Genomic DNA, 19323 nt, shown 5'->3' with positions numbered 1-19323 from the left:
GCAGACAGTGATAGCTATCCCACAGCTGTTGCTTGCCTGATGGTGGTGGTCAGATACTACAGACTGCATGGTGCACATAATTTTCAGTGATAAAATGTGAGGGAAGAGTCATTTTAAAATTGATGAAGTGTGATCTGTTTTCTTTGAGCCAGCCCTCCTAGAATATAAATACTCTTTGATGCAGTCACATGTCTTTGACTCTTGAATATTTCTGTAAAGTAATTGTTTTCTGCCCAAGATTTCAGATTTTAAGTAGTTCTAGCTTGAAGAAAAAAATCTTGACCTTGGCCAAGGCAAGATTTGTTGCTGATTCTTACTTCAGGCAATAGCAGAACTATTGACTAAGCTAGTATGTATACATTTTTTTGTTTTGTTTTCCAGTTCTAGGAATTGAATCCAGGATTTTTGCATGGAGCTGCATCCTTTTTTTTTTCTTTTTTCCTTTTGAGACATAATCTCAAATTGCTAAATTCTCCAGGCAGCATTTGAACTTGGGATCCTCCTGCTTCAGCCCTCCAGAGTGCTGGGATTACAGGCATGTGCCACCATGCCTGGCTTATATTAAAAATTTGACTGAAAATTTATATTCTTTCTGGGAAGTTGTATGCTATTTGATTCTTAGTTAAAATTTCATAATACTTTAAATTTTATCTTGGAGTGGTGTGAAAAATTTTGGAGTCCGACAGACTTGGATTTGTATTCTGGCTTCTGCTTACTACTATGTCACTTCACCTTCCTCGTTCCTTCATCTGTAAACTCATTATAAATTAAATAATGTGAGTGAAGTGTTTGTAGGTAGCACAACACAGTGGACCATTACTGATGAAAATGCTGCTCTACTGGAGAATTGAGTGCACTGGATGCCAGGCTAAGCAGTAGGTTGCCAGAGCCCTACCTAGGGTCAGTTTGTGGAGTGGAGATTATTTTGTTACGGATCATTTCTTAAGAAATGGTGAGGCCACTCTGAGCCAGGGCTGTGTACCCCATGCCTGTCTCCCTCTTCCTCAGCTGGGGCAGAGATGGCCACCATGAAGACCTTGAACCCCAAAGCTGAGGTGGCTCGCAGACAGGCAGTGCTGGTGATTAACATCAGTGCAGGATGTTCCGAGGACCATCTTGGGGCCTAAAGGCACCATGAAGATGCTCATTTCTGGCGCTAGAGACATCAAGCTTACTAAAGATGGAGTGTGCTGCTTCACGAAATGCAAATTCAGCACCCTGCGTGCTCTTTTTTCCTAATATTATCATAAAAAATGTTTAAAGAAGGAAGTGTTATTACCTATATATATTAACCATATTATATATTTCATATTTGGCTCAAGACAGTTCCTCTTCACTTAGTGCAACCCAGGCAAGCAAAAGGTTTGAACATGATCTAGCCCTTGATGACTTGCCTAATGCTGTCTAATGGATTCTCTTTCAATTTAGGTGTAAATTCCTCCATTTAACCTACTTCTTTCCGTATCATAGCCCTACTCTGTTTTGCTTCTTGACAAACATACTTTTGGGCCCCTTGTTTTATATTCCTCCCATCCTATTCATTTTGATTTATAGAAGTTCATGGCCACTCTCTCCAAATTGAAGCCTGAAGATTATCTCTAGACTGTCCTATCAGACCAATTTTTACATTATGATGATGGTTGTTTCAAATTTTAGAAATCTCAGTCATAGCCAGTTTGGTGAGAATGAGATCCGTAGCACAGACATGGGTGTTGAGAGTCCTATAGGCTCTTAGGGACATTGCTGGAAAAGTCAAAATACTTGCTAGCTAGGCACTTATCCAGAGGTGCCTGCTATGCTCTGTATCCTACAGCCTTGGAAAAACTAATATTCTTGTAAATCAGTTGGAGAAACATCTGAAAATCCCAGGAGTTGGTGTACTTGTGAGCCGTGAAACACCCAGATCCAATGAAGGTGGACGATGTCTGCCTGCAGGTTGGTCATCAGTGAGGTGTGGAGGGGCTGTTGCCCTTCACTTTGCCCTGATTTTAGCTTTTCCCTCAGTGACTCATTTGAGTTACCTCTAAAATACAAGTGTCCACACCTACAGAGGTGTCCTGGTTTCTTTGACCCTATTAGGCCACATTAAGAAAGTGACATGTTGGGGATGGTGACATGTACCTAGTACCAGCACTCAGAGATTAAAGGTAGGAGGAGCCGTTGAGGCCTGGGGCAACATAGTGAGGCTTCCTCCTAAAAGGAGAAAAGTGGCCCATGTGTTTTCATTTTCTCACCATCTTTCTTCAACCCCTTCCTGAAAATGTATACATCTTGGAATGGTAAATCCAGGAAGTGATCTCCCATGGTGGCAGGCAAACAGGCTTCCGTCAGAGTTCCCTGAGATTGGGGGATACAAAGATGGCAAAATGGCTGTCGTCAGTTTATCCCTCCCTCCCACCTCTGCCTTTTCTCTCTGTATCCTCTTTTCACTGAATATTGGACTTCGCCATCTGACCTTTTGTGTCTTTTCTGTCCCTTCATACTTTCTCTCTTACTTTGTGTGCTGGGAGATTTCATCTCTTAATGCCCTTTTGAATGTTTTATTTCCTCTCTCATATCTTCAGTGTCTCATTGCTTCCTCTTGTTCTGTGACTTTTTTTTTCTTCCCCAAATCAACCTGTTCTGGTTTTATAAAATCTTCCCTAATCCTCCATCAATCAATTTTTCTACTTCCCAATTAGCTTTTGTTTCTACTCTTGTTTGATTTTCATGTCCACATATCTTGGTTTTTCTTTTTCAAGCTGTTGGTTCTGCTAATCTTTGGTGATTTTTGGTTGTCTGGTCACATTTAAGAAAGATGGTCTGGCCACCATGCAAGCCTGTAATCGAAGCTACTCTGGAGTCTCAGAGGATTTCAAGTTTGAGGCCAGCCTGAGCAATATATTGAGAATCTTTCTGAAGAATAAAATATGTAAAAGTAAGATGGGGCTTGAGAATGTGGCTCAGTGGTAAAGCAGTTGCCTAGCTTGTGTGAGCCCCTGAGCTCAGTCCCTACCACCAACACCACCATTACCATTCCCACAAAAGGAGAAGGAGGGAGAGGAAGAAGGAGGAGGAGAAAGAAGAAAGACCTGGCTAGATCACATGGGTGACTTTTCTCCTTTGAAATTCTGACAGGGTGCTCTGGCGGAAAAAGATGGTTAGGACTCAATTTGAGGCAAAAGCCACCTGATTATTAGAATGCGGACTTTGCTTGAGGCACCAAGTCGATCCTCCATTGCAAATGGTTTAATTTCTTTTAAGAAAAGCTGTCAGGGACGTATTCACTCTGTCTGAGGGTAAATACCAGCCGCCTGCCCTTGCTGGTGTGTGAGGATGGAGGGTGGGGAACTAGGGGTAAAAGCGGGTACAGCTGATCCACCACCAGAGCTTTCCACAGGTCGGCGGGCAGCCCTGTTCTGCGTCCTGCTGTTCATCAGCTAACCTTGTCCCGTGGGCTTCCTGCCTTCCAGAAGTTGATTAGCTCTCTTATCCCTACATCTCCTCACTTGGCTTTCATGGTATGAGTGTATTCCTTCTAGTGTTTTTATCCCTTTAAAAAGTGTAAAGGGTCAAGGCAGAGAAAGCGTGGCTGATAGTTTTTGTTTCGTTTCATTTTGGTGGTACCGGAGATGGAACTCAGGACTTGGTGCTTGTGAGGTGGGCGCAGTGCCACTGAGCTACATCCCCGACCCAGGGCTGTAGCTTTATTTTACTTTTTTTTGGTACTGGGGATTGAACTTGGGTCCTTGTGCTTGCGAGGCAGGTGGCGGAACCACTGAGCCCAATCCCCAGGCCCTGGCTGTAGTTTTCTAAATGACACATATATTGATTGTTATTCCACAAGTAACATTTCTTTTTTTAGAAAAAATTTTGTTAGTATGTACTTGCTATAATAGCACTCGCATTCATCATATGGAATTAATACTTGTACATAATATATCCGAATCATTATTTTTTCCCATTCCCTTCCTATCCCTTCAACCCTTTTTCCCCTCCCCATTCACAGAAGCTTTGTTTCCATTTCTTTCCTTCCAGTCTGTTTTTTAATCCTTTTCTTCCTCCTTCCCTTCTTCCCCTTCCCATTTGAACATGTTCTTCCTACTTCCCAATATTTATCCTCCATTTTGCCACTTAGGGTTTTTCATACAAGAGAAACATTGCGATACTAAAATTTGTGTTTTATGTATATTACTTAAATTATAGTCGACATACATCCATTTACCTACAAATGTCTCATTTATCCTTTATGGCAGAGTAGTACTCATTCTACATAAATACCATACTTTCTTTAGCTACTCATCTGTTGAGGGCATATGGGCTGTTTCCAAGATTTAGGTATTACAAACTGATACCTATAGATAAAAATACCTGGGTGTGCATGTATCACTGTGGTATGATGTTTAGACGGGGGATAGCTGGATCCAGTGGAACCTCTAGTTTTAGTGTTTTGAAGTATGTCTATGCTGAGTTCCATAGTGCTTGTACTAGTTTACACTTTCACTGAAAATAGGAAAGGATTCCTTTTCCCCCACAGCCTTGCCAGTGTTTGTTATTGGTTGATTTCTCAGTGAGAGCCGTGCTTTTGGGGATGAGATGGAATTTCAGTGCTGTTTTAGTTTGCATTTCTCAAATGATGTTGAACATTTTTTCCATATATTTATTTGCTGTTTGTACTTCTTCATTTAAGAAGTGTCTGTTCATTTCAGATGCTGATTTTTGGATTGCATCTTTGAGGGGGGGCTGATTTTTTTTTTTTAGTTCTTTATATATTCTAGATATTAGCTCTTTGTCTGAGGAGAGCTGGTTAAAATTTTTCCCATCCACTTGGAAACAGCCCATTTTTGCCCATCAGTTTGAAACTGGATAAACAAGATGTGGTTTTTCTATAAAATGGAATACTACTCAGCCATAAAGAATGAGAAATTAGAGTCATTCATAGGAAAATGGATACATATTGAGGATATACTCCTAAGTGAAATAAATAAGTCACACATGTGTAAATACCAAATAGTTTCTCTGGTGTGAAAAACTATAATGGTATATAAGATTCTAATAAGATAATTGACCACGTGAAATAGGAAGAAAAGGACTAAAGCTGTAGGGAAAGTGGGAAGGGTAGGGGAAAGGGAATAAGGGAAAAGAAAAAAATATGAGAAAAGAAAAAAATGGAAATAAAGTGTTTGTAAATGGGGAGGGGAGGAGGGGGTGAAGAGAGGACAGGGACAAGGGGAAAAAATGAGAACCAAGACCTGTCATGTAGAGGTACAAGATCCCAATAATGACTGTAACTGTACTGTATACCTAAAATGTCCAATAAACTCAATTTTAAAAAAATTTTTCCCATCCTGTGGGTTGTCTCTTCACTCTGTACAAGATCCCAATAATGACTGTAACTGTACTGTATACCTAAAATGTCCAATAAACTCAATTTAAAAAAAATTTTTCCCATCCTGTGGGTTGTCTCTTCACTCTGTTGGTGTTTCTTTCTCTGTGCAAATCTTTTTAATTTGATGTGATTTCAGTTGTTGACTCTTTGTAATATGTCCTGTGTGATCACGGTTTTGTTTATAAAATCTTTTCCTACATCTCTGTCTTCCAGAGTTCTACCTATTCTATCTTCCAGCGGATTTAGTATTTCTGTTTTTATATTTAGATCTTTAATCCATTTCAATTTTAGTTTAGTGTGTAGTGAGAGAGATGGTTCCTGGGTGAGTCTTCAGCATGTAGAAAACAAGTTTTCCCAGTACTATTTATTATAGAGGCTGTATTTCTTCTCGTGAAGGTATTTTGGCCCTTTTATCAAAAATAAGGTAGCTGAGTGTGTTTGGAGTTGTTTCTGCATCATCTATTCTGTTCCCTTGCTCATCAGGTCTTCTTTGTTTTCCAGTATCATGCTGTTTTTCTCATAGTAGCCTTTTTAGTATAACTTGAGGTCAGGGATTGTGATGCCCTTGCCTTGCCCTTATTGCCCAGAATTGTTTTTGCTCTTCTGGTTCTATATGAATTTTAGGATTGTTTTCTCTAGTTCTGTGAAGTATGCTATTGGTGTTTTGATAGGGATTGCACTAAATCTGTGTAATCTGTTCTGAAAGTATAACAATTTTCACTCTATTGGTTCTGCCTTTCGAAGAACAAGGGATATCCTTCAATCTTACAGGGTCCTCTTTGATCTCCTTTTTCAGAGTACTATAATTTTCCATGCAAAGGTCTTTTATTTCCTTTGTTAGATTAAGTCCTAAGAATTTGCTGTTATTCCCTAATTTCTCTCTCGGTGAATTTGTTATTGGTGTACAGGAATGCTATTGGTTTTTGAGTGTTGACTCTATATTTTGCTATGCTAAATATAAATTTGGTTATTAGAATTCTTTTGGTGAAGTTTTTGGATCTTCTACCTACAGTATCATGCCATTGCAAATAATGATAATTCTTCCATTCCTATTTGTATTATTTTATTTCGTTTTCTTGTCTAATTGCTCTGGTTAATGTTTCCAGAGCTATACTGAAGAGGACTGATGATAGTGGGCAGCTTTGTCTTGTTCCTGCTTTTAGAGTGAAAGCTTTCAGTTTTTGACCATTTAGTATGATGTTGGCTGTTGGTTTGTCCTTAGATGGCTTTTGTCAGATTGAGATAAAGACCATTTTTTCCAACTTTCTGTAGTTTTTATAATGAATATGTGTTAGACTTTGTCAAATGCTTTTTCTGCATCTATGGTTTTTGTCTTTGGCTCTGTTAATATTTATATTACATTTAATGATTTGCATATGTTGAATTCATCCCTGAATCCCTGGGATGAATCCTACTTGGTCATGGTATATAATTTTCTTGATGAGTCTCTGCTATGTGTTTGCCAGTATCTTATTGAGGAGTCTTGCATCTATATTCATTAGGGAGATTGGCCTGTAGTTCTCTTTTTTGGTTGGATCCTTCTCTGGTTTTAGTATCAGCATAAATCTTGCTTCTGGGAATGAATTTGATAGTATTGCTTCCCTTTCAATTTCATTGAAGATTTTGAGGCAAGGGAGGAGAGATTATCCTGGTTACTTACCCAGGTGAGTTTTCAGGGCAGTCACATGTATCATTATAAAGGGAAGTGAAAGAAGATTTCATGCAAACACAAGGACACATATGCATATGTGAAGACAGTGGAGTATGGTAGTGGAGGCAGAGACTGGAGTGATGTGGCCACAAATCAAGAAATGCTAGCAGCTACCAAAAGCTGGAAGATGCGAGGAATGGATTGTCCTCCAGATCTTTGGAGGAAGCATAGCACTGTCGTGTGTCGCTCGCCAGTAAGAAAGCACGTAATACTCAGGATTTTTTTGAAGTTTCTTTATTATCTTGGGAGAAGGTTTAAAGTTTTTATAAAAAACCTTCCTTTATATATTTTGTTAATTATATTAATTCGACAGAAATAAGAAGTTATAAGATCATGACTCTAGTATATTTTGATCACTATCAGGGGAACAAATTTTAGGTAGGGAGTAACCATAAAAGCAATGTTGTCATCCCAGAATAAATATCTTGATCAAGGATGATTTAAACAAAGAACTTTTGTAAATAAGCCACAATCCCAACACAGCTCAGCAAATAGGAGATTGAAATTTCTCACGATGACTTGGCAGCCTGCAGTGTCTGCAGACCAAAGCACTCCACATAGCACTGTTTACCTTTTAATTTGACCCAGCAATCCCGCTTTTGGACTTGTGTTCTCTGGAATCATGAGCTAACACCTTTCTACTGCTTTAAACTACTAAATTTGTGGTAATTTGCTATAACAACCATAGGAAACTAATATAGTGGCTTTGTGACCTCTCTAAGCCTCCATTTCCTGATCTGGAAAATGGAAATTATTTATATGTTTAATTGCTTTTGCAGGTGGAGGAAGATAGGATCTTGTTATATTGCTCAGGCTGGCCTCAAATTTCTGGGCTCAAGCAACTCTCCTGTTTCAGGGACTATTGGGACTTTTGTCTGGCTCTTTTAAAATGAAGATATGAATGGTACATATCTAGTGTTTTAAAAACTAATAAATTTTAAATGCTTGGTAGGGTGGCTGGCACATGGTGAATGCTCAACAGAGATGAGGTATTTTGTTTATGAATGGATCTCAGCTAACCCAGCCTTGAGTTCGTTCACAGAATGTGTATGGTCACCCAATAAGGTCAAAAAGGGCTTTTTAGAGGCATAAAAATTGAAATTAAAACTGATAACATATGATTGACCAAAACTGACAGTATATATGACTAAATGATAGACCTGACAGAAGTAATTCACCTCAATTTTTTTTTCTTCTGTGGGGCTGAGGATCAAACCCAGGACCTTGTACATGCTAGACAAGGGCTCTGCCCCTGACCCGCAACTCCAGCATCCACATCTAGTTTCTAATTGCACTATAGCCATCAGAGAAACACTGTTTAGGTAGTGACCTTGAAGTAACTCTTATTTTTCTGACCTGACTGCTTCTGTGCTCATTCTAAGACACATTAATTAACAAACATAAAAATAACACTACAACTGGGAATTGTAATTGTGAATTCAGTTGGCTCTCCGGCATATAATTCAAGACTAGCACATCCATAGAAATGAGTGGGGGGCATAAGGGGACTGCACTGACCTAGGGTCCTGGTCCCAGATATTTAGGGGTTATTCTTCCTGAAGGCTGCCTTGAACTTGTTCACACTTTTCACCCAGCTCCAAGAGACGTCATAGCTTTCCTTATGGATTACTCTGGCCAAGTGATGGAGGATTAGCAGAATGGCCTGGAGTGGCTCTCAGCAGGGTATGGCCAGCTGACACACGCTACTTAGGTTTCCAAGGAGCCCAACCATCCCCACTCACGCACGGCTGATGCACTGTGTCTAAATGTGGTATAGTCAGTGCCCTGGGCCAGGTTCAGGGCAGGAAATACAATGCCACCTCCATCACCAGGGAAACAATGGTCTGTCTGGTACATGCTTTATACTGAGGCCAACAAGAAAGCTCAAAGGGACAGTCAACCAAGTAAAGGAGACCAGAGGACAACTTGCAGGAATCTTGTCTTGAGTTATAACTGTTGACAAGCCACTTAGCTGCCCCGGCTTTAAACCCGTCTAAGATGGAAGTAACAATATTTACACACCTCGCTGGAGACTTACGAAAACAACCTTTCTAACAGACCGCTTGGGATCCATGGATGGAAGGTGGTATGTAAGTGCAGACGATAAATTCATATGTGTTTGTGTTTTCAGCAGTGCTTTAGGGGCATGCAGACCCTCCAGAAAACACTCTTAGAGTCTAATAGGAAAAAAAAACAATAAAAATGAACAGCTCTTGGTTTTAGTGCATGGATTTGTCTTTGCTTTGTGTAGCTTTGTATGTATAATTCAGACTTCAGAACTATTTTTCAAACCTGTTGCTGTGATTAGTAATACAAGTGTTTATAATATTGCTGGTGATTTTTTCCAAATATTTACAACTTTGCTTTTTAAAAATTTCCAAAATAGTTCTACTTTATGGTTTATGAATTGTGCATGAAGTCAAACATTTCTTCCCAAGTTGGATGGGGGATCTATGTTTTAAATGAAGCCCAAAGCGTTCATCTTTTCTCATGAGATTTGCTATGTCTCAAGAGACTCTTGAGCCTGTTAAATGCGGGTATTTTCTGTTCATTTTAGACCAAGTAATTGACCTCAGACCTCCCTGTAAGGTTATTAAATGTTGTTTTCTGTCAGCCAGGTCCTTGAGGGAGTTTACTACTCTGTGTTCTTGGTTAATTAAACTTTTCTCTGGTGCATATAGAATTGTTCTGTCTAGAACAATTCCTGTGGGCTTCAGTAAATGGTGACTGCTATAGAAAAGCAATTTTTGTTAAATAGCACAAATCATGAACTCTTTGTTATGGTGGTGTTGGTGGTGGTACGAAGATTGAACCCCGGACCCCTGCCCTGAGCTACTTTTTACTTTCTCTTTTGAAGTGGGGTCTCACTAAATCAGTAAGTTACCCAGGCTTGGCTCTAACTTGTGATCCTCTTCTCTCAGCCTCCCAAGAGAAGGGATTATAGCTGTGCGCCACCATGGCCAACTCACCTTTCTTTTTAAAATTAGAAAGATACAAGTAGACTATAGAAAATAAAGATAATCTGTAATGTTTCATGTGGAATTAAACATTTTTGCATCCTGCTTTGGGGGTGAAGTTTTCAGCTATTGGATCTGGGAAAAGTGGGATAGATCCCTACAGTCTCATGCTCACAACAAGGAGGATCAAACTTCTGTTGCCAAACTTCCGTTGTTGTGAGGGTTGGGAGCAAGGCCTCAGAATCTGAGGCTGTACTTGCAGGGGAAATTTCAAAGACTTGTTCTCTTAAATATTGCCCTACTTTCTTAGCACTCCTGTGTTTTGGCAACACAGGAGCACACATCCTGAAAGTGGTAAACTTCTGATGACTTAGGTTCTGTGTCAGTGCTGATCCTAGCCCTCCCAGTCCACATGCACTCTGCTGCCAGGCCCATCCATCTCCTTCCCCCGCCCTTTTTTTTCATGCTAACAGGAATCGATTAAGGCATAAACAGCATAAACCAACCCCCCCCACACACACACATTGCAGCCCTGAAATTTGACCAAACGCACACAACTGTGTGGTCACCACCCAAGATAGAAAATATCTCCAGCATCCCAGAAGTAGCTTTATGTCTCTTCCAAGTCAAAACCCCTTCCCCAGGTAATTACTTCCACCAGTTCTTAAACTGACTTGGCCATGTTACTCCTCGCCTCATTCCACAGGGGAGTGTTGTCCCTCTGCTTTGCTGTTTCAGATCTAAATGTTTTGGGTCTCAGTGTTTCTGCCTAATTTTCCTACCCTCCTCAGGTCCCACCTGCTGAGTCAGCTGGGCCTCCTGACCGGAGAACAGCACCGGCCCTGCCACCCTCCTGACCAGGCTCCACTTGGAGCTGTATCCGCTCTGTCCTCACTAGAATTGCTTTTCCCTGGCTTCCCCAAGTGACAGCCATCCTTCAAGGTTGAACTCAAGTCTGTTTCCTCCAAAAGGTCCTTCCCAGTTTCTTTGCCTCCTTTTATACTGTGAATTGCCTGGTAGCAGGTAGCTGTTTTCTGCAAGTACTTGACACTGGAAGCCCAGCTGCTGTCCCTCCCGGGCTTTGACTCCAGATGCCCATTTATACCCTGTAGCAGATATTTTCTCAAACTCTTTTCAGCCACTCTCAATAATGTCACCACCTGAGGGTCTCTCAGTCCCCAAGCCCCAGACCTTAGAGCAGATAAGATGAAGTCACAAAGCTGCGTGTATATTGGGGATAAGGGGCTTCCAGAAACCCTCCCCCATCTAGTAGACACAAGCTCAGGATTGTGGAGCCAGGCCTGAGACTCAGCAACCTCTGACTGCTCTCTGTGAGCTGCGGTCTCCTCACGAGTCAAATGGTGATCATAATCCATCCTCTTCAAATGTGTGGCAAATGTGAGGACATGCGTCAGAGTGTTCCAGATGAAAACACCTTGGCAGTGTGAGCTGGTAGACAGGCAAGGCAATGTGCTGGCGTGAAACTGGCTGGCCTGATTCCAACTTGCAACTGTAACTGAGTTTCTGAATAGTTGGCAGATGCAGCCCTCTGAAGACAAATTCAAGTTGTAGACAAAAAGGAGAAAGTTTTACTTAGACTACTTTCAGTCTTAGGCAAACTCTGAAGTTTGGATGCCTGACCTTAAAGCTAGATTCTTACATGGACTTTGCAAAGTACCTTTCCACTCCAAGCTTCTCAGGTCCTGGGCTATGGTCAGGCTCACAAAAGTGAGCTGCTATCCAAAGCTTTCAGCCCCTTCCCTGGATCCTGTCAGCTATCCTAGGCAAGCTACGGTGACAGAGTAATGTGTCTGTCTGTCTGTCCATGCCAGCGTGTCTGTAGAGCTTGGTCTCTCCTAGGACACGGGGATGATGTAGCCAAAAGATCCCTCCTCCTCTCTCACTGCAGTTTGCCCCAGATCTTATTGGGAACTCTGCACCCCTTCATTGCTGCTTGAGTAAGTTTTCTTGGAGAGACAATAGCTAAAGCCTTGCAACATGTAAGCCAGCAACCTGGCCCCCAAACTCCCAGCCGGGGCATATATAGGCCTGTGGAAGAAACACAGGGTTTCCACCCCATTCTAGTGCTGGTCAAGACTTTCTTCTGTACTGGTGTGCAAGAACTCCCAGCTTATCTGGGCCTCTGCACCAGGATTGTGGGTTTTAAACTGAGGTCAACTTTGCCCTAGGATTCCTTCCCCCACACCCCCTTCTTGGACCTCACAATGTTTGTTTCCCAACTAAACACTCTGCTAAGTGATGCAGGAAGTAGGCCCCCCAGGCAGGCAGATACAGCCCAGCGGGGCAGATAACCAAGTGAAGCCTCGGATACCATGGGGCCTGGGACAGGGTCAGAGATAAGCGGAAATGCCAGGCTTATCATTACTCCCTGAGTTCTTCCAGAGAAACCATCCTGGCGGGCCAGCCCACTTCATTCCCAGTGCTCTAGGCAGCTGGGCAGAATCCATCTCCAGGCAGAGTAAACACTGGCCTGGCACACCCACAGCTGCTGCAGGATGGGGACTCTGTGCCCCGCTCCAACACTGCAGGGTCCTAGCACCAGAGGCCAGCAACGGACATCAGATTACACCCAGATATTTGTGGTAAGAGCAGCTCCATGCAGTAGGAGCCCGAAGATCAATTGGAAGGTCATGGGCAGAAAGCTTTGGATTCTGGGAACGCTTTGAGGATGGCCACTTTGGGCCTTTCCTAACTGATCTGTGGTGCAGCGGACAAATGATGGCAAATGCAGCCAACCCTGAAGGCTTCCTGAAGCTCTTTTTTCTTTCTTTGGTACCGGGGATTGAACTCCGGCCCTTGCTCTTGCGAGGCAGGAGGCGGAACCACTGAGCCAAATCCCTGGCCCCCTGAGGGTCTTTTTCTTGTTTTCTTTTCTGAAAAAAACTCAGCTCAGTAGAGGGCATGTTGGTACCTTCTGAATAGGTGGGTGCCTGCGTTGGGTCTTTTTCTTGTTTTCTTTTCTGAAAAAAACTCAGCTCAGTAGAGGGCATGTTTGTACCTTCTGAATAGGTGGCAGTGCATGTGGGAGAGACGACCGAGGGAACTTGGGCTGGGCGGGGGGCTGGTTTAGAGTTGCGGAACCATCCAGTCTCCCTGCTCTCTCTACCCCACAACAAGGTGGTCGAGCACACTCTCCTGGGCCTTCCCAGCTGGGGCAGGAGGTGGGAGAAAGTGGGGTTTGTTTTAAGGATGGCAGTTCTAATCTCTACCATTTTAAGGTCTAAATGCATGATATGAGTGTTGTACTTTAATATTCACACTCACGTAACCCTGTGAGTATCTGCTGTTATGAGCCTCCTAAGCTGTGTTCAGAGAGGTGAAGTTGGGCCAGGAATTTAGCTCAGTGGTGCTGCGCCTGCCTTGCAAGTGCAAGGTCCTGAGTTTGATCCTCAGTACCCCCCCCAAAAAAAAACCCCAAAAAACAAAAATAGGTGATGTTAGTTCCGGGTATGCAGCTAGCCCATGAAGCATTTGCATAATGTAGAAAAGACAACTACCTTCTGTCTTGGAAAATTCTCATAATATTTGATTTCGTTAGAACAAGACTCTTCAATTCCACATGCACTGTTTGATAAACGCAAAAATCAATGAAATGTCCCTTAGATGCTGTGCCTGGAATTCTGCCTAACCTGCTGCTTGTCCTGGTCCTCAGAGCAAACGTGGAAGTCTTTTAGTGGTTTCTTCTATTTGCCTCCGTATTTCTTCATTATTGGCTTTGTCTGTTATCTATGGGGTTCTTTTTTTATTTTTTTTCGGACCAGGGATCAAACTCAGGACCTTGCACTTGTGAGGCAGGCAGCGGCACCACTGAGCTAAATCCCTGGCCCTATGAGCTTCTTATTAAGACAAATGAAGACGTGGCGCTTATACTTCCTGCCTTCCCTCTTCCAGTAGATTACATTGCTATTTTTACTTAGTGAAGTGTATGCAGTATTAATAGCTAAAAATATTCATTGCAAAATCAATTATTATATTTTAATATAATTCTTTGTTGTAAGAACTCTGATTTTCTTGACCTTTCTAATTCCTTTTGTTCCCTCTTTGCCCTGTCTGCCGTTGCCACGCTGACGGCTAACTTAGGAGCTCTTCCTAAGTGTCACATGTTGCTCTAGGGGCATTAAAGCATTCTCCTGTAACCCTCCCACCAACTCCAGGCAACTGCATTGTGTGGTTATTATTTTTATGTCGCAGAACAAGACATAGAGACTTAGGTTAAGTAAACACTGGCTATAATTCTAGCTAATAACTGGTAAGTGCAGGGGTCACACTCAGTCTGATTCCGTGCTCTTTTTTTGTTTTATTTTGTTTTTTGAGACAGGGTCTCACTATGTAGTTGAGATTGATCTGGAACTCACTATGTAGCCCCGGTTGGTCTCAAACTCACAGTGATCCTCCTACCTCAGCCTCCCGAGTTCTGGGATTACAGGCATGTGCCCCCATGCCCGGCTGATTCCATGCTCTTAATATTGTATATTCTCTTTTCCCTTTCAGAATTCTCTTTTTTGGGGAGTTTTCATTCACCTGTTTCAACTTTGGGCCAGAAGTTGCTACCTCCTTACCCATCTCCCTCTCTCTCTCTCTCCCTCCCTCCCTCCCTCCCCCTTCTCCCTTCTCCCTCTTCTTCTATTAGAGCACTTTCCTTAAGGATGCATAAGGAGATAAAAGCAAAGAGTACATAGATTGTTTTGGATCTTTGCAAGTCATAATACTTTTCATTCTCTCCTCTAACAAACTCTGAGGGGAAGTGCTTTCTGATCTAGTATTCTATATGGAACCTAACTATCTTCTAGCATCTAATTTTTAAGATGAGAATTCTGATGTTATTCTGATTTCAGTGATTTTCTTTTACTTCATAGAGCTTTTGTAATCCTTTCTTTATCCTTGTGGGGTGTGATAAAGCATGCCTGTAATCCTAGCTACGTGGGAGGCTGCCGTAGAACTATTGTGAGTTCCAGGCTGGGCAACATAGTGAGACCCTGACTCCAAAACAACAACAATGACAACAAAACCAAAACACCCAAGGGTCTATCCTTCTAAATTTGCAAAATGACTGCAATATTTTCTTGATAAAATCTTTCACTTTTTCTTTTTTTTGTTCCTGAAATTCTAATTAATTATATGTGAGAACAGCTGGATCCAGAGTCAAACATCTTTTCTCTCCTTATGTATATGCCTTTATTTTTTCAGTTCTGTTTTCTTTTCTTTTTTCTTCTTTTTGGTACTGAGGATTGAACTCTGGACCTTGTGCTTATGAGGCACGCAGCGGGACCATTTAGCTAAAGCCCCAGCCCTAGTTCTGTTTTCTAAAGTAATGTCTTTATTTTCTAATCCATAGCTTGGAGTTTTGAAATTTTATTCTCATTTTTTAAAAATTTTTTAAATTGAGTTTATTGGTATATTTTAGGCATACAGTACAGTTACAGTCATTATTGGGATCTTGTACCTTTACATGACAGGTCTTGGTTCTCATTTTTTCTCCTTGTAGACTCTCATATTTTAAATGCTTGAGACCTCTCATATTCCATAGGATCAACTTTCACATACTTTCCTGTGGCTGTGAATGATAGTCTTTTTGAAACTTTCTTCTGTTTCTCATTTTCTTTGTTTCCTCCATGACTATGTTTTTATTTGTTTTGGTCTCCTCTTTTCATCTTGGGCACATTCTTAGCGTACCTGGGAATCCTTTCTTGCCTATGCGTATTTCAGAATAAGGTTCTAAAAACTGGGTGGGTGGTTAAGGCTTGTTAACTGCTTGGGTTTGTTGAGGGTGGTGAAGTGGGGAGCTTCTGAGGTATCTCCCAGTGCCAGTGCATAGAGCTATTATAATATGGACCCAGAAATAGACTAGAGGGAGGTGGATTCCTGGCCATGTTTCTCTGTGCAGTGGTATGGGGAAAGAAGAGTGGACTGAATTCGTTTATCAGTGTTGCATTTCTGATCCACCTGGGGTCTCGAGGTCCAGAGGCTTCTGTGGGATTTTATAGGGCAGACTGGTTCTACGATTGTCTGTATTCACCTGTTCCTGGTCCAAGGTATGGTTTCCTCTTTCCTGTTTTTCTAGTTACAGTAGCTTTCCATCTTCCAGAAATTCATTGATAATGGCCCCTCTTCTGTTCTCTGTCATTGATAGTATGTATTTTCTTCCTTTACTATCACTCTAGTTGGCTCTCTGGAGAGGAAGGAGATAAATATGAGTGGTCAGTCTTTCAGCTTGGGTCAGAGTCTTGATATCACTTTAGAGTGAAGATGTCGCAATCTCTCTCATTCCATGAAACCCAAGATTGTTAGGTAGCCAGAAGACCAAGGAAGAAGTTCGAGGTTCATGACAAGCTAAGTCCACCCTAGGGCAAGCAGAGAGGTCAGCCTATTTTTTTCCAAGAGTGGAACGGCTGTCCAAGAAGGAAACAGTGTTACTGGAGTTGATGCTCCATGTCAGTCTCTTGCAGCTGCCTCTTCTCTTGCCTTTTTATGGGATTGAGGGTCCCCTTTTATCTTCTGAACAAGCGCCATTGCCCAAGAAGCATTGCCCAATACTTGCTGTGCCCTGTGTATCAGCGAGAGTTGGGGAGAAGACACAAATCAGCCCTCAGGAAACTCGTGTGCACAAGCTTATTTCTCCTGAAGGCTGAGGAGCAAAAGGGATTCAAAGCTGGTTTTCTTGGTTATGCCTTTTCATCAAAGAAGCTTTAAGGACTTCTTTGAGTGTCTTCCAGACGGGCATCACAGAGAGCCTTAGAGTACATTCTGGGACTCGTCAGGGTTTCCTGTCCTGTACTTCTCTTGATTGCCCTGGGAAAGCCAAGCTACTGCCTCCCCTCCAGAGAACTCCCCCCTCCCCTGTCAGCTCCACCTGGTGCTGCCCCTCAGTTCATCCCTTCAGTACCAAACAGCGGCCATGGGAATTGCCCACAGGTTGGTTTGTCCAAGGCAGGCAGGCCAAAGGGGCCCTGGCCTGTCCTCTGGGAGGTTTGAGGTGACTCTAGACTAGTGGATGGCTGCAGAGGTCCCATTGCTAGTGAATGAACTTCCTTATACACTTGCTGCTTCAAGGAGACTTGAAGCAAATCCTATTGTAATTTAAATGACTAGCTTTAGAGACAGATCTATGTACGGGGCATTTGCCCATTTCATTTGGACTTTCAAGATTTTTCCAGAGCTTTGGTAACCCATGTTTGCTGGTTGATCTCCATAGCAGTGATAGTAGTGAATCAGCCTGTGTTGGTAGGAACTCTGTCCTGGAGAGTTCTGTCTCTGTAGACTGATGAGAACTTCATTCCACAAACATCATTGGCATCAACTGAGACAGAGACCCTGGGCTGAGCTTTGGATTTGCAGAAATTTCTCTAGGCAGCCATTTCCCAAAGTTTGGGTCAGGGAATCCTGGTTCCACAGGGAAGTACTAAGTGTGCATTATTGTGGGGGAAAGGGTGGTCCTCTTCAGATGTGGTACCTTCTGTCCAGCAGATAGGTCCTGCCCAAGATGAGCTGCGGTAGAGTGTTCCCTAATTTTTAAATTATTTTTTATTTACTTGTGATACCGGGGATGGAACTCAGGACCTTGACTTGTGAGGCAGGTGGCAGCACCACTGAGCTACATCGCCGGCCCAGTGTTCCCTCCATTTGTGTTCGCACATGTTTGCGGTGTGTCGTTCCACGTACCATGTGGAAGCAGTGCATGTCGCATCTTAGTTCTTTCCATCCCCTTCCCCTGCGTCCCTCCCCGAGCCTTCCACCTCTGCATTCTCTTCTCCTTTGCAAAAGCTCCGCTTCCATTTTTGTCTCTCAACCCTTGTTTCATCCCATTTCCCTTCCCTCCTTTCTTCCTTGCCTTTCCTCGTCTTCTTCCTCCTCCCTCCATCTTATTTCCTTTCCCGTTTAAAAAGGATTTCCCTACTTCCTGTTTTATTGTACCCGTTTTTTAGATTTTGGTTTTCTCATATGAGAGTATTTAAACAGTAATTAAACGTACGTGTCTGACTGATTTCGCGTAACATTACGGTCTCGAGGCTAAACCCGTGTACCTACAGATGCCTCAAGTTTATCCTTCTTCACAGTAAAGTACTCCACTGTATATAAATGCTGCATTTTATGTATCCATTCATCTGTTCGTGGGCATATAGGCTGTTTCCAAAGTTTCCTTAGTACTAATTGTGCACTATAAACATGGGTAACACCGTGGTATGATGCTTTTAACTATTTTGGGAAGACCCAATCAAAAGATAGGCAACTAAAACGATCAGACATTTCTCAAAGAAAAAGTACAAATAGCCGGTGAGTACATGAAGAAATGTTCAATATTGCTGGCCATTAGAAAAAGGCAAATTAAACAGCACTTGAGATTCCACATTACTCCAAAAAACGCAAACTAAAAATTCCATTTGAGCCAGCTATTTCCCCTGCTGTCTTCCTGAAAGAGTTAAAGTCATCATACCAGGATTTGGTTATTATGAACTATGCTGCTATAAACATGCATACATGTATCATTATAGTATGATGGCAGTTTACAGTGTAAGTTGACAGTTTTAGTTTTTTGAGCAAATAAAAAAATCAGTTTTACTGATTTCCATTGCAGTTGTACTAGTTTACATTCATACCAACAAGGTAGAAGGGTTCCCTTTTCCTTGCAGCCTTGTTGTCCGCATTTATTATTGTTATTTGATTTCTTTGTTTGGTTTGGTTTGGTTTTTTTGAGACAGGGTCTTCACTATGTGGTTGAGACTGACCTGGAACTCACTGTGTAGCCGAGGTTGGTCTCGAACTCACAGTGATTCTCCTGCCTCAGCCTCCCAGAGTGCTGGGATTATAGGCATGTGCTACCACGCCCGGCTTTTATTTGATTTCTTGATGATAGCCATTTTTTCTGGAGGGACTTGCCAGATTTGAAGTTATGTTACAAAGTTACTGTGATTAAAAACAGCATGGCACGGAAACAGATGGACATGTGGGTCAATAGAGGACACAGAAACAACCCCAGGCACATTTAGCTGTTTTGATCTTTGACAAAGGGGCTAAAAGCATACACTGGAGGAAAGATATCTTCTTTAATAAATGGTGCTGGGAAAATATCTACATGCAGATTTTGAGTCTAGACTCCTATATCTCACCATGTATTAAAAATGAATCAAAGATCTAAATGTTAGAAACAATCTGCTGGAAGATAAAATAAGTAAAACTCTTGAAGACATACGGGACTTTCTAAACAGAGCCCCAGTGGCGCAGGAAATAGTACTGAGAATCAACAAATGGGATCAGATCAAATTAAAAGG

General features: G+C 42.1%; 1 protein-coding gene across 2 annotated transcripts in view; it reads left to right on the top strand.

The window, feature by feature from the left end:
• Positions 1 to 8332: 8332 nt before the first annotated feature.
• Mylk3 (myosin light chain kinase 3) overlaps positions 8333 to 19323 on the top strand; it is a 52313-nt gene continuing 41322 nt past the window's right edge. Inside the window, exon 1 of one of the 2 annotated variants that reach the window (XM_033759343.1) lies at positions 8333 to 9169. In XM_033759343.1, the coding sequence (XP_033615234.1) occupies positions 9152 to 9169 (18 nt within the window). In that variant the 5' untranslated portion in view covers positions 8333 to 9151. Of the gene's footprint in view, positions 9170 to 11805; positions 12640 to 19323 lie in introns of those variants that run through there. The other variant, XM_019206514.2, reaches the window with a different exon arrangement.

The sequence above is a fragment of the Fukomys damarensis genome, unplaced genomic scaffold (genome assembly GCF_012274545.1).
Source record: "Fukomys damarensis isolate Sample0158 unplaced genomic scaffold, DMR_v1.0_HiC HiC_scaffold_37, whole genome shotgun sequence".
In the NCBI taxonomy this organism is placed as follows: Eukaryota; Metazoa; Chordata; class Mammalia; order Rodentia; family Bathyergidae; genus Fukomys; species Fukomys damarensis.
The sequence above is the reverse complement of the archived record's forward strand: the minus strand, read 5'-3'. Positions and strand labels throughout refer to the sequence as shown.